Genomic DNA, 14,486 nt, shown 5'->3' on the forward strand with positions numbered 1-14,486 from the left:
ATTTTAATCTCGTAGTGCCCAGATTTTTATTCTATTTTAAAGTGGCCCTAATACGCCGCCGTAACCAAGTTCCCCGTTAAGCCATTAAAGACAGAGTAAGTGGGATAGGCTTCAGTACCTTACAACCATAAACAGGGTAGAGTAGAAGATGAATGGATGATTAGTAAACCAAATGTGCCATTGGCTATTAAACATACAGGAGCATCTCACCTTCCGTGGCCATGATGTTTATGACCAAGTTGTGGCGTGCCGTCTCAAACGAGCGTCTGTTGTAGGCGGTAATCTGCGACACACAGGGGTGAAAGTTTAAGCCCAGATCAGTGCAGCTTATATGGAAGCAGGACTGACAAGGCTGAGCGAGATACATAACACACGTCCCATACACAGACAGGATCCTGTGCCTGTGGACAAGCTAAGCCTTATGGGAAAAACTCTACAGTAGCTTATGAGAAACAAAGCAAGCATAGCTAAACATAATGGAATTCAAGGCTTAAGACTTTAGCCTCGATATGTTAGTACACTTCTAGTAAATACGAACAATGCCTCTGCTCTCTGCTGAAAAATGGAAAAATGCAACTTTTCATATTTCCCTATTTACTGTGTATTAACTTTCAAATATAATGTTCCATTTTCATTCTGATCAGTCGCCCACCTCAATCACAGTGGACTTCCCAACATGCTCTGCAGTCGGGGAACCGTAAAGCACGCCATCGCTATGTGGCGTCCTCTGAATGTAGCGCAGCCATCCAGGCCTATCGGGGTAACCCATCAGGTTGGTGTTGAACGTGATCGGGTCGTTGCTGGCATCGCCTGAAGAAAAAAGAGCCGCTTCAGTCAGGAGATAGTTTCATCCTAAGAGTACTGATATATCAGTACTCAAGTAGAAGTACTGTTACTTGATTGAAATTGTACTCAAGTACAAGTACAAGTAAGTCATATAATAATCAAGTACAAGTAAAAAGTAGCTCAAAGTCCTCAAATTAAAAGTTACTAGTTACTTTCAAAATGTACAATTGTTTTTTAATTAGTATAACACCAATTAATTTAATTCAAAATAAATAAATAAAAATATCAGGCTCTAAGTATAGCTACATTTATTAACTCATGGGGATAACAACATAATAGGTAGACACCACAACCTGAACCCAAGAAATTAGCTGGGTGTTGATCAGAAATGGCTCCACTAAGAACACATGGATTTTGTTCAATGTTCCTTCAAGAGACCATGAAACAGAAATAAAAAAATATTCACAAAAAATTACAATTTACTCAGTAACGGTTGGGTATATAAATGTAACAAAGTACTTGACTTCTTTTCAAATGTACTTAAGTGCAAGTAAAATTACTGATTCAGAAATATACTCAAAAAAGTACAAGTACCCATAAAAACAACTCAATTACAGTAACGTCAGTACTTGTAATCTGTTACTTTTACCTTTGATTTTATCATAAGTTAATGGAGCCTCTCAGCTGTAATAAGGTAAATGGACTTGATTTATATAGCGCTTTATTCCTACACTGAAGTAGTCTCAAAGCGTTTTACAATATCAGCACATTCACCCATTCACACACCAATGGAATCGACCACTTGGAGCAACTTAGGGTTCAGTGTCTTGCCCAAGGACACTTCAACACATAGACTGGTATAGACTGGGATTGAACATGAAGAAAATGTGAAGGTGGTGGTGATATACCTGACTTTGGATACGGTGGAAACTCTCCTTTGAAGTACTCTCTCTCCAAAACATGGACAAAAAGCACTCCTGCCGATGGGTAGACATTAAGGTCGGCGTGCGACCTTGACAAGATGGTGACCACTAAAAAAAGCATTTAAAGACAATGAGATTAAAAAAAATCAATTTGCTTAGATTTTTCATATAAAAATGAACACTGAGCATTAGAAAGGAAATTTTGTACAGTTTATGAGCTACTTCATTGTTATTTAAGTAAAAACTGCAAGCAGGAGTGTATTAAGGACAAGTAAGCGTTGCAAGAAACCCACAAGTTTTTTTTATAGAAACAATCAAGTAAAAATGAAAGATTGGCAGCTTCTTTTAAGCTCTTTAAAAACGTGGAATTGTACAGCAAATTCTCTGCTTTCTTCTCCATTTTTGGCGACCTATCGCCAATGTCTCTATCATACATGTTTTATTAGTTGAACCACTGTATCCAGCGAAAAAGTCTCACCTTCCAAACACTCACAGAAAAGTTCCATTCAGCTCAGCTTCACACCTGCCTTTTAAAAGGCATCAGCGTTCTGATGTGAGGCCAAAGTACTAACCATAATAATCCACTGTGCTGAGTGAGAGTCGTTCAAAATGTACTCGGCTTTCTACACCCTGCGCCTGCTCCGTCTCCATTATGCATTCTGATTAGCCTACTCCATTAGCAACACAAACATTAGTCTTCATTTGGCACCAATGGCTGCGTATACACACAGAGCTGTTCACCTTCCTATGTCTGCTTTTGTATCTTTCTCTTTCTTTTTTATTACCTTGCTTCTTATCTTTATTAACTTTCCCGTTTTCAAACCTCACAGTGTTCCGCCACCACATTTTTCACACCATTTTCCCCCCTCTTTCCCCCACAGTGGGTGGGAACTTAATTTTAATCACCACGGGAGATTGAGAACAAGTGTGGGAGAGAGAGAGAGAGAGAGGGTGCAAAGATGGAGAACAGACTTCTCTGACCCATCTCTAAATGCTTACCGTATTTAGTCTGGGATTGCTGTGTCTGACACTTTTTAAAATCCATTAAAAAAACACTATTATCACATTCTTTGTTCCTCTTGTTAGCATTAACATGGCAGACATGACTGTTTTTAGTATTTGTATGCATACAGCTTCTTCACTTCAGCCTATAATGAAGCATAGGTTTACTTTTCACTACAGAGATAAATAGCCGCACCTTTTAAAACTTTTAAAATCCCAGGCTAAGGTGTTTCTTATCTGTTGCGAGGCTGAGCACATCTTATGACACAGTAGACTGCAGATTGTGATGAAAAATATCTGTCAAATTTGAATCTAAACTAAACAGATGAGCCGTCGGAGGTGTAATGTTTTAAAGATCCCACAGTCCCATGTGCACGTTAAACTAAGAGTCAATGAGAGAGATCCTGACCTGGCCATATGTCCAATCAATGTCCCCAGAGGCTCGGTCACGGCAAGGATTTATCAATCGCATTTAGCCTCCACAAAATTAGTTTGAGGTTATATTCACCACAGCTCTCAAGGAACCATCTGACCGTTACTAATCCACAAGTCACTTCTTGCTGCAGCTCCTGCCTTAATGGGCCTTGAGTCCAGGATATCCCGAGAACCTGGTTCAGTTTCCTGCTTTGGATGCACAAACCCTTACCTCATAATATCAACCACTCTAAAGGCCTTATTAAATCCACACAACACAAGACAACTTCATTACTCAGCTAGTCAAGGTGTTATAAAGGCTTTCATGTTATTAGAAGTGTTCCGATACAACTTTTTCTCCAGATACAATGCCGATATTGCATTGTTGACTATTAGCCAATACCAATATTAGGGCCCTATAATTTCCATGTAACCGGAATCACGGAATCAACCAATGAAAACAGAATTCCACTGTTGAACGCGGAAATTGACAGAATGTGAATAAAACGCCATCACCGTGAGGGAAAGAATGTTTTTTTTTTATGGGGAAATGTTTCCGGGGACTGCTCATTTGGGTGCACCGCCCGCCCCCCTCCCGTCCTGGCTGTTTCAAACATCATCTAAACCACCGAAAAACATTTGTCTAAACTGCCAATAAAAAACTATGCAACTCATCGGTCACTGCAAAATACAAAGCCACCAGTTCTCGCTTAACTTTAATGTGTCTGTGACACTCCACTTGTTTCTGAAATCTTAGAAATTGAGGTTTTATTTTTCATTTGTATTTATTTTGATTCCTCACAGGAGTTAAAAACGAATGTTTTTCTGTAAAAAAAAAAGATTAATATTTCGAAAAAAAAATAACGGAATTTGGAAAAAAAATAAAACAGAATTTGAAAAAAAATGTAATGGATTTTATAGGGCCCAACAATATCAATCGGATATGATATCAGTACAAATTATACATACTTTTATTATTTATTTTGTAGTGTGGAATGTCAGAAAAGGCTTTGATCAACTGATGATTTTACTCAGAGAACAATAGTCAACAACAGTAGACAAGAGAAAAACTGACCTATTTATCATTAATCGATGAGTTACATTGACACACTGAAAAATAACCACAGTAAATCCAAATTGTATCAAAGTGCTTATATTAAAGATTTTAGATGCAGGCCTGTATAATTCGACATTCATTTTATTCTGACTGATATCTGTTATTAATATTGCATGCTCCTGAGATGGCGTTGTGACGCAGGTGTTAGCTTTTAAAGAGCAGCAGGTGTAAGTAAAGATCACTGGCTAAGCTGCACTGAGAATCTGCTAATAGCATCAGATCTCCTTATTTGAAGCAGGATGAGTTAGTTCGAGGCCTCCTCTAGATAATAGACTGCAGGGCTCCCACTTTACATAATACATCACTGATTACAGGTTAATACTAAACTGTCCACTGCACGGTTACCAAATGGATAGTGAGGACACAAAATAAAGTGCATTAGACACACAATGACATACGCTTACAAGTATTATAAATCATTATTAATAAAACTGTCCTACCCTTACAAAGTCCAAAATACCGTAGATGGTTTAGATGACTTCGTAGACGATCACAAGTCTTAAGTAAGGAGGGGTGGAAATAGTTAGCCAAGGTTTTGTGCTTCCTTAGTCCAAAGCATAAGGAGTGATGACTTAGTTTAGAATGCCATTGGCAACCCAAAGAAAAACCCTTATCATCAATGGCTCCAGCAGACTGTAGTCTTCAATTATTTGAGGCTGCGTTGGTTTATAAGTGTATGTAGTCAGGAGGAAGGCATGTGCTACCTTTGTGCTCAGTCAACAAGGACTGCTACTGTTTAGAAGCTTTGCTATCCTGTATGTGAAGATTTGGAGCCTTGTTGTATGCACAGACGTGAAGTCGCTGCACTGGCAAGAAAGATTTGGATTTAAGGATACAGGAAGACACACAGTAAACATTGCAAGAGCTTAATAAAGGTTAGTGTATCAGTTAAGTTTGAAAGATTATTCAGCTTTAAAAGTGAGTTGCATACTTTATTCTATAGTTGACAATTAATGAGGCTAAATTCAACTTTTTGCTAGAACGTCTTTTAGATGAGGTAACAATTACAGGGTAAGAAAACAAAAGTGGGCTACATTTTTGGGACAGCGGAGATGAAGAACTGTACATTTATGCCAGTATTAATAGAGAACCAGCTAAGAATTTCACTATGTTACGACAAAGGGAGAGGGAGCATGAGCAGGTCCATACATGAGCATGAGTGTTTTACACACACACACACACACACACACACACACACACACACACACACACACACACACACACACACACACACACACACACACACACACACACACACACACACACACACACACACTCACCATATTTGTGAAGGGCTGCTCTCTGCTTGAAGGCCATGTGGACATTTCTCTCATATAAAACGCTCTGTTTTGTATCACGGGCATGCACAATGTAAATCACTGAATCACAAATAGAAAGCATGAATAAAGTTTGCCATCTTTCAACAGCAGCTTAATTTTTTTTTAAATGTGCCACACCAGAAATATGTCACAGAGAAAAACTTTAAAAAAGGAACAGAAAATAGTTACATAAGTTTTATTTATAGGGTGGCATAGTGATCAGAAAGTTCCATTAGAGATACTGAAAATGAGTAATAATTTCTAATCGAATGAAAGCATAAGTTTGTGAAGTTTTCAGACAGTTGCCATGTGTGCACTTCAGATTATTAAAATAACGCCTGCAATTGTCTTGGTTGATTTGATGTTGTTTGTAATTGTTGTTTTTATTCTTTTTCAATCTGACTCTGGGACATGCACAAGAATTCCATTGTACCTGTTCTTTTTAACTTGTACATATGGCAATAAACTATATTCTATTCTATTCTGTTGACAATTGACAAACATTCTTCAGCGGACATCCCCTCTCACCCCTACATTCATAACCCTTTAATCCAGTTTTCCTGCCATGTGACGATGATCGGAGCTTTAGAGTTTGAAGCAGGCAAGGGTTAATAATATCAATGGAAGATCTGGCCAGGGATTACCCTCCCTCTCTGTAGCTGAATCAGCACTTTGGTCTAAGGATTTGAGGAAGTGATTCAAATTTCAAGAAATATGGGATTATTCAAAAGCACACACAACATTCTAATAGATATTATCACCTCACATGTAGAAGAGACACTTTTTACTCTCATGTTAGAAAAAAGATTTGACATTTTTTACAGAACCGTCAATGTTACATAACATTGCATCCTACAAACCGAGAGAGGGACGCCTTAAAAGGTGATTTTGAATGCAAGAAAATTTGGATAAATGCTTTGAATATATCCGTTTGCAATGAAGATCAAGAATGTTTACTATATTGCAGAGGTTTCCTTTATGATCGCATTACTGACAACAAACACGAGGGACTTTACAATTAACTTAATTACTCAAAAGTAGGGATGTAATAATTCACTCAACTCCCGATACGATTCGATTCACAATACTGGTTTCATGATACGATTCTCTCACGATTTATTTTACAAAATGGGACTGTAGAAAAATATTCCTATACTGTTTTCCTTTTATTTTTCATTGTCAAAAGAATCCTTGATAAACTATTCAAAACAATACAATTTAACTAAAAATAAATCTTGAATGAAATAAATAAAGGAATAATACAATGAATTCTGGTTCTAGAGTGGCTCTATAGTAAACAATGCAAAACTGCATAATAGTCTTTTTAAAAGTTCAACTGAAAATGTATTTTGTGCCTTGACAATTAAATGGAAAAAAAACCCAGTCATTTTACTGTATTAAGGTCAGATATTTGTTTGGACCAGCAGAGGGCGCTTGTAACCCAGTGGTCGGTTGGCATGCAGAAATTCTAGCAGTGAAGAAGAGATGCTATGCTAGCAGACAGAACTAATAGAAAAACGTGACTTTTACAGATATTCATGTAATATTACAGATATTTTTTGGTGCTAAAGGGGTAAGGAATCATTTATGAACATGTTTAAAAGTAGAAGACGGCCAGAAAGAAAGTATTAGCAGATTACGCCCGCCGCCAACACTTCTAGATAGCGTCCTCTGCTGATTAAAAAAAGTACTGCCATTCAATTTTCACATTATTGATGTGAATCGTGATACCTATGAATCGATTTTTAACTGCCTTACGATTAATCGTTACATCCCTACTCAAAAGTCACGTGGAGTGACCCAGGGCTCTGTTCTGGGACCTGTTTTGTTTTTGATGTACCTGATACCTCTTGGTTGGTTGATCCGTGGTTTTGGAAATGTGTGTCATAATTTCTATGCAGATGATATTCAGTTGTATTGCTCCTTCAATGACTCAGAGTTTCACTTTTAATCTGAGTTCTTGGAATGTGTATCTTGCATCAAAAACTGATTGTCATCAAATTACCTTCAAATACATTCTAACAAAACGGAAACTGACCATTGCTCCCAATAACCTTGGGGTTGTGTTTGATCAGTCAATGTCTTTTGAAGGTCACTGTCGTCAACTGACCAAAAACTGTTTTTATCACCTGAGAATTATCTCCAAAATGAGGAATTTGTCGTCTAAATCGGATCTCGAAATAATCATCCACGTGTTCATCTTGTCTCGCATTGATTATTGTAATTCAGTTTTCACTTGTTTCAACAAGTCGACTCTAAAAAGACTTCGGATTGTACAAAATGCTGCTGCCAGACTTTTGACCGGTGCACCCAGAACAGCCCACATTACCCCCATTCTATCAAGTCTTCATTGGCTTCCAGTCAAATTTCGCATTGAGTTTAAAATTTTAGTCCTGACTTTCCGTGCTTTGCATGGTCTTGCTCCTCAGTAGCTCTCTGATTTGTTGTGCCGCTACACTTAAGGGCGCAACCTTCGGTCTTCAGGCCAGGGTCCCCTAAAGATCCCTAAAACTCATTTTGAAACCCGGGGAGACCTGGCAGTCCAGGTTGTAGCCCCCAGACTCTGGAATGACTTGCACATGTCCCTCCATGAGTTTGACTGTGGGGACTCTTTTAGAAAACGTCGCTTTTCAGAAAAGCTCTCTTATAATGAGTTTTTTACTTTTGTTATCCTTTTATGTTGTTTCTCCTGTTGTTTTAAATCCTTTTCATGATGTTGCTCCTGTGGTTTTAAATTCACCTTCGCTTTGTACAGCACTTTGTGATTTTTGTCTGGGAAAAGCGCCTTATAAATAAAAATATGCCTCATACTTACTCAAAAGAATATATTTATTAATTCATTTTAGTGACCCTGAAAAGGAGCAAGCTGGTTCGAAAACGGATGGACGGATTTTAGTTAGTGATGCTGGTTGAAATATAAAGCTATGGTACAACGTTGTCAAGAACTGCATTTCAAAACAATGTCATGAGATATTATTTGATTTATTTTTTACTTTGGCCCCTAACTTGCAAATGTATTAGACCTCAACTTGTGATAATTCACAAAAATAACTTACTATTGTATGTGATCCAGGAACTACATCTTTTCAAGCAACTTATGTTACAATCTGACCATTTTAAACTGCTTATTGGTTTCCTTGGTTTATTGAGTATTTAGCTGTTATTTGACAGAAACGTTCAATGAACAGAAAATTAAAAAAATATATTTTTATAAGAAAAATTGGGAGGCTCTAGAATCAATTTACAACACTATCTTTGGTGTAATCATTTAATTAAATTTCCATATTCAGTTTTCTATTATGTGTTGGTCTATCAATATTTAACTATTAAAAAGATATTGGTTAAAAAAGGTTTTGAAGTTTTTGAATTTCATTACTTAATACTGAAAAAAAAGAACAGGCTGTAAAAATATTTTAAAAAGTGAAACATATTAAGAAAAACAAAGAATGAATACCCCCCCCCCAAAAAAATAAATAAAATAAAATAAAATAAAATAAAATAAATAATAAATAATTACATTTCTTAGATCACAAGCCACAATTTAAATTTGTATACATATAACATTATATATACATAAAAACTAAATATTTATTTATTTGTATTTATACTTCTATTTTAAAGACAGCACAATGTTTTGATTTTTTCTGGAAAAAACTTGATTTCAGAAATTAAAGCAAAACTTATATATATATATATATATATATACTGTATATATATATATATATATATATTTAAAATTGGTAAATAAGCTGCGAAAATATATATAAAAAGGGTAAAACATTGTTTAGAAAAATAATAAATAAATAAACCCCCACCAAATAAAAAATAAAAATAATTACATTTCACAAGACACAATTTAAAATTTTATCTCAAAACATATAAACTTGTATTTATTTATTTTTATGCATACTTGTCTTTTTAAAGACAGCACAATTCTTTGAATTTCTCTGTAAAAACCTTGATTTCTTGGACTGTTATGACAGAAATGTGCGCAGCTATTAATGTTTACATGCTAATCTAACAGGTCATTCATAACACAAAGTAGAATAATATGGGGTTTTCCCTGTTCACTTTTTATAATAACGCAGTGTTTTATTCTGACATGGAATGAAAAAGAACAAACTCCGTCTGTGTAAAAAGTAAAGCGGAGATAAACTAATGATGGGTAACCCAGAGGCATATAACGGTACAGCTGTCACTTGGTAGCCATTTTCGAGCCTGTTGGAAAAAATGAGCAGTGCAGCTGAGCTAACTGGTTAGCCCCACTAGCATACACTCACATTCCCCCGCATATTCACGGTTTCAGCCGTTACATACCCGTACTCAGCCACACGGCGACGGCTGCTGCGGTCATGGTGGTCGTGGTCGTCGGGAAAAGCTCACATTTAATCATGGAGTTTATCTATAAGAGGCTGGCTGTGACAGCCACAGTGAAGCATCTCCATTCCTCCTCCGCCTCTGTGAACGGGAGCAGCGCGTCATTGGCTGAACATCTGGGTGGAAAACATGGCTGTCAGAGAGGACAACAAGATACATAGAGCCACATCTGTATTAAATGTCAGCGTGTTGATGTCCCATCACTCGCTATTATATCTGCTTCCTTAATTACAAGAAAGAGTGATTAAAATGTACAAACTGATTATTTTAAAACACAAATAACAAGTCAAATCGATTCAAAGTGTAGGGAAAGTTGACTTCATTTAATACATGGACTTTTTTTTTATTTATTTATTTTTTTTTTGCACATTAACTTTTTATCAGATATATTGCTTTTGACCAGTGTTTCCCAAATAAAATTCTGTTTATATATGTTCGGAAAACAATTTTTTTGTTGTTGTTTTCTTCAAGAAAATTTTCAAGAAAATTCATAGAACCTGTATTGAAAAATCTAAAAAATTCACATTCAATCACATATTTCAGATAAGTAATTAAAAAAAAATAATAATCATTTTTATTTTTTTACAATATTTAAAGTACAGTAGTGGCATCTCAGAGGTCAGGCCCTGATGTTATTACTACTGTATAATATTGGTTCTCAAACCTTATTGGCTCAAGTACCCCCTTTCTCCTATTTCTGAATCCAAGAACCTCCTTCTTTTGTCCGACTACAACATTTTGCTCAGAATACTGTGAAAAACAACTTTACATCATAATGATGGAATGAATGAGTGATGTAAGACATGTTTTAAAGAATCTAATTTTGTCAATAAGTTGAAACAGTATTTAGTGCCTCCTAATCAGATTTATTTCTATAGTTTTGATCATTTCCGGTCATCTCCTGCCTGGTGTTGGACCAAGACTGCCTCTTTTATTTTCAGTTTGTGTTCTAATCAAGATCATTTCCATCATCATTAATATGATTATAACTTTTAACTAAAAATAAACATAAAACCCCATATTTTTTACATTTTATTCACTTATTAAATGTTTTAATTTCCACTCTCTCTTAAGTACCCCTTTTTGAGCCATCGCATACCCTTAGGGGTACACGTATCCCCATTTGAGAAACACTGCTGTATAATATACAGTATGCGAAGTCTCTTCTCTGACCAGTATGATATATTTTTTTTTGATGTTTTTGTTCTCTTACTTTGATCGCCATTAGCTTCAAAAAGCTGATCATAGATACCATGTTAAATATGGGTAAAAGTTCAGATACATAGTCAACATAAATGTCAGGGGTGACTTACTTACAATACAATAATACTACTCATATTGCTGCCTTGAGAATTTCACATTAGCAATATCGATACAATATCAGCGCAGATCATTCATACTTTTATGAAAGTGTCTATTTGTACGGTTGCCGTGCGGACAACCCCCGGTACTATTGGTACTTTTACCGAAGTAGAAGTACGGAGTATCTTAGGGTTAGGGTTAGTGCTAGGGTTAGGGTTAGGTTATAACCCAATATCGCAACAATTTTTAGGGTTAGAGTTAGGGTTAGGTTTACGATTAGGTTTAGTCTTAGTCATGCAACCTAAACTGGCCAATGACTGACTTGTCACGTGACCTAAACTGGCCAAATAGGGACGCTGCGTACGGATAGAATGTCGGTATCTGGATACGGCAACAGTACGGATAGCCACCGCCTACTTTTATGACTTAATGTTTTAGTGTGAAATGTTAGAAAAGGCTTGATCAAGTGATACAACTGAAAAAGAGAACAATAGTCAGCAACAGGTAGAGAAAAACTGACCTGATTTATTTAAATATAAGAATATTCTACAATCGAGTAAAGTAAAAGTAAATAAAGTACAAGATGGTAAAATATAACCTACAAAAGTATCAGATTGATAATAGTGGACATTTTAGATGCAGGCCGATATAATTAGCAGAAATCGGACCAATTTTCAGGACAACCGTTCAATGGATCACTGATAAGGTGGATATAAGGAGATAATGGGTTGGAGTCCCTGTTAAAGCAGGAATATAACTCATATTGGCTAAGATAAATACTCAGTTTTGATCAATCGTTGGTCTCACTTATTTTATTTATTTTTTTGATGGTTACTACTACAAAAGATCAGGATCAGAGAGAGGCACAACTGCACAACCTCACCTCATCGATGTTTGACCTCCAGAGCACAGCTGTGAGAGGGCAGAGCTGGGCTTAGAAAAAGAAAAGTCTGCTACTCGGTCCCCACCCCACCCCTTCAGAGACACTGCAGACAGATGGTCCTGTTTCTGCCCCCTGGCTCCCAGTCAGCTCTGCTTAAAGGGCTTCAGAACCCCTGATTCACCCCTCCCTTTTTAATCAGGAAGTGCTTTGATTTTATGGAGGGAGAAGCTTTGATACGCCAATCTAAATACTGACATTGGTAGAATCACACTGAATTCTTTCCTTTGCAATGTGTTGTTATTTTCTGCTCCCGCCCTCTTCTTTATTAGATTATTTTTAGGTTGCCTAGCAACATCTTCACATAAACCATGAAGAACTGAGTGAATCGTATTAATGCGTACAGGTCTAAAACACCGTATACTGTAGTAAATAAATCTGCAAGAAGGTGAAAGTGGGTAAACATTTCTAATGTATTACTATTACTGCAGTTTAAAATCAAACCATATTAGATTATCTTTAAAAATGATTTCCAACGGTGATGTTTGGTACAACAAATCTGTATGTAAGAAACTCACTCAGCTTTGGTTTTTTTTTTATTCAGAGAAGCTGATCATTTATCTTTTTTAAATCAAAATGAAGAACTTAACTGAAGATCCGTCTCTGATCATATATTCTTTAATTCTATGTAAAGAAACCAAAAAGCATGCTACCTGCAGTGTTGTAAATAGATTTTTGATTAGATTTGACCATAAATAGTTACACAAAATATATACCTTGATGAATATATTTTATGATGATGATATATTCTTTGAAATATCATCACAATCACAATCAATGTTAATTCATTCAGTCTATATGAACCCATGTTCTTCACACACTAAAGGAGATAGATTTAACTTTGCACGCTGTAAAAATAAACCATGTGACATGATGTTTACAAAGATTCCTTTTTTCTGGTATTTCATCACATGAAGTCTGCCCAGTGCTTTGTGTGGTTTCTGCTGATAAATATGTGACCAAACCATGGTTTTACCTATAAATATCTCGAGTTTTCAGGCATTCAAAGTCTCATTTTTAGAGATCTGTTTTACTTTACCTTTATTCTGCATTTAGAGGCTAATTTTAGATTGTCTACTTGATTAAAAGCTGTATATAAATCAAAAATGTAAATACAGGGATTATTTTTAATCATAGGTCTTTCTAGTTATTGTTACTGCATGACTTGCTTGCTTTTTGTTTATTAATATAAATGCTAGTTTTCTTTAAGTTTTAGATCTGTTGCGTGAACACTGCCAAAGCATAAGTGCACCATCTACTATTCCACATGTAGTCTTGCTTGGCTCTTGGTCTGCTATTAAAACATAAAGTCATCTGATCAATAACTTCAACTGCAATTCATAAACGCATGACCACCCTTGAAATCCCAACAATTTCCACCTATGATTGGAACTTAATGCATTAAAGGGCATAGAATATGTATTAACATTATATGGACATATAATACTCAAGGTTACTAAATTTTTGTTGGTCCAAAGCATAAACATTAATATATATTTTTTTTATTTTTAAAGTTAATACAACTTTACCACATTTCGTAAAGTAGTAATAACATGGGTCCAGGGCCTAGGTTCCCAAAGTGGGGTACAGGTACCCCGAGGGCTACACAAAATGTCATAGGGAGTACATTAATTTAAAAATTGAATATAAATTGACCAGTAGTCAGGAGCCTCAATGCATTACCACAAATTACACATTAGCCGATGCAAGAGTAACCATGGTTAAAGATTATAATTATTTTTTTTTTAATATATTAATTTTTTTTTTTTTTCTAAACAGGATAGGTAAAATTCAGAGATAAATTTCATTAAATTGTATGTGACATTACATTAGTGGTTCCTCACTTTTTTGGGTCATGACCGCATTTTATTATCATAATTTCTGGCATCTCCAGAGACTCTTTTTTACAGTTAGTTTTGATAATGTTTGCTGTTGCCACGATTAGTGCACAAAGTGACAAGATGCGCCAGCTCAGATGTTTTTATTCGCCCTTTTATTTTGTCATAATTTTTTTTTTTATATATATTTGAGAAAGTGAAAGCATAGAATACAGTTAATATTGTTTTGTGTGTGGTGTTCTAAATTAAAAAAGTATAATCCGTATAACATTTTAAAAATGTGATAGTATTTTTTTTTAATTAAAATTTATTAGAAATTTCAGGGGACCCCATTTGAATTCCAGGCGTCCCCACATGGGCTCATGACCCCAAGGTTGAAAAACCCTGCATTACATTGTTTTTTTAAGTGTGCAAAGGTAGGGGGTACATGGCTTCAGGTTAAATGTCTGAAGGGGTGCGGGACTGTGG

General features: G+C 35.8%; 1 protein-coding gene across 4 annotated transcripts in view; it reads right to left on the reverse strand.

Annotated features, from left to right (window-relative positions):
• sgce (sarcoglycan, epsilon) overlaps positions 1-10,065 on the reverse strand; it is a 30,934-nt gene extending 20,869 nt beyond the window's left edge. For 3 of the 4 annotated variants that reach the window (XM_028460781.1, XM_028460783.1, XM_028460780.1), the window contains exons 1-5: positions 9,879-10,065; positions 5,523-5,621; positions 1,695-1,817; positions 653-810; positions 211-283 (exon numbers count right to left, since the gene is read on the reverse strand). In XM_028460781.1, coding sequence (XP_028316582.1) covers positions 211-283; positions 653-810; positions 1,695-1,817; positions 5,523-5,621; positions 9,879-9,954 — 529 coding nt within the window. In that variant the 5' untranslated portion in view covers positions 9,955-10,065. The remainder of the gene's footprint in view (positions 1-210; positions 284-652; positions 811-1,694; positions 1,818-5,522; positions 5,622-9,878) is intronic. The other variant, XM_028460784.1, reaches the window with a different exon arrangement.
• Between the last annotated feature and the right edge of the window lie 4,421 nt (positions 10,066-14,486).

The sequence above is a fragment of the Gouania willdenowi genome, chromosome 11 (assembly GCF_900634775.1).
Source record: "Gouania willdenowi chromosome 11, fGouWil2.1, whole genome shotgun sequence".
Classification (NCBI taxonomy): domain Eukaryota; kingdom Metazoa; phylum Chordata; class Actinopteri; order Blenniiformes; family Gobiesocidae; genus Gouania; species Gouania willdenowi.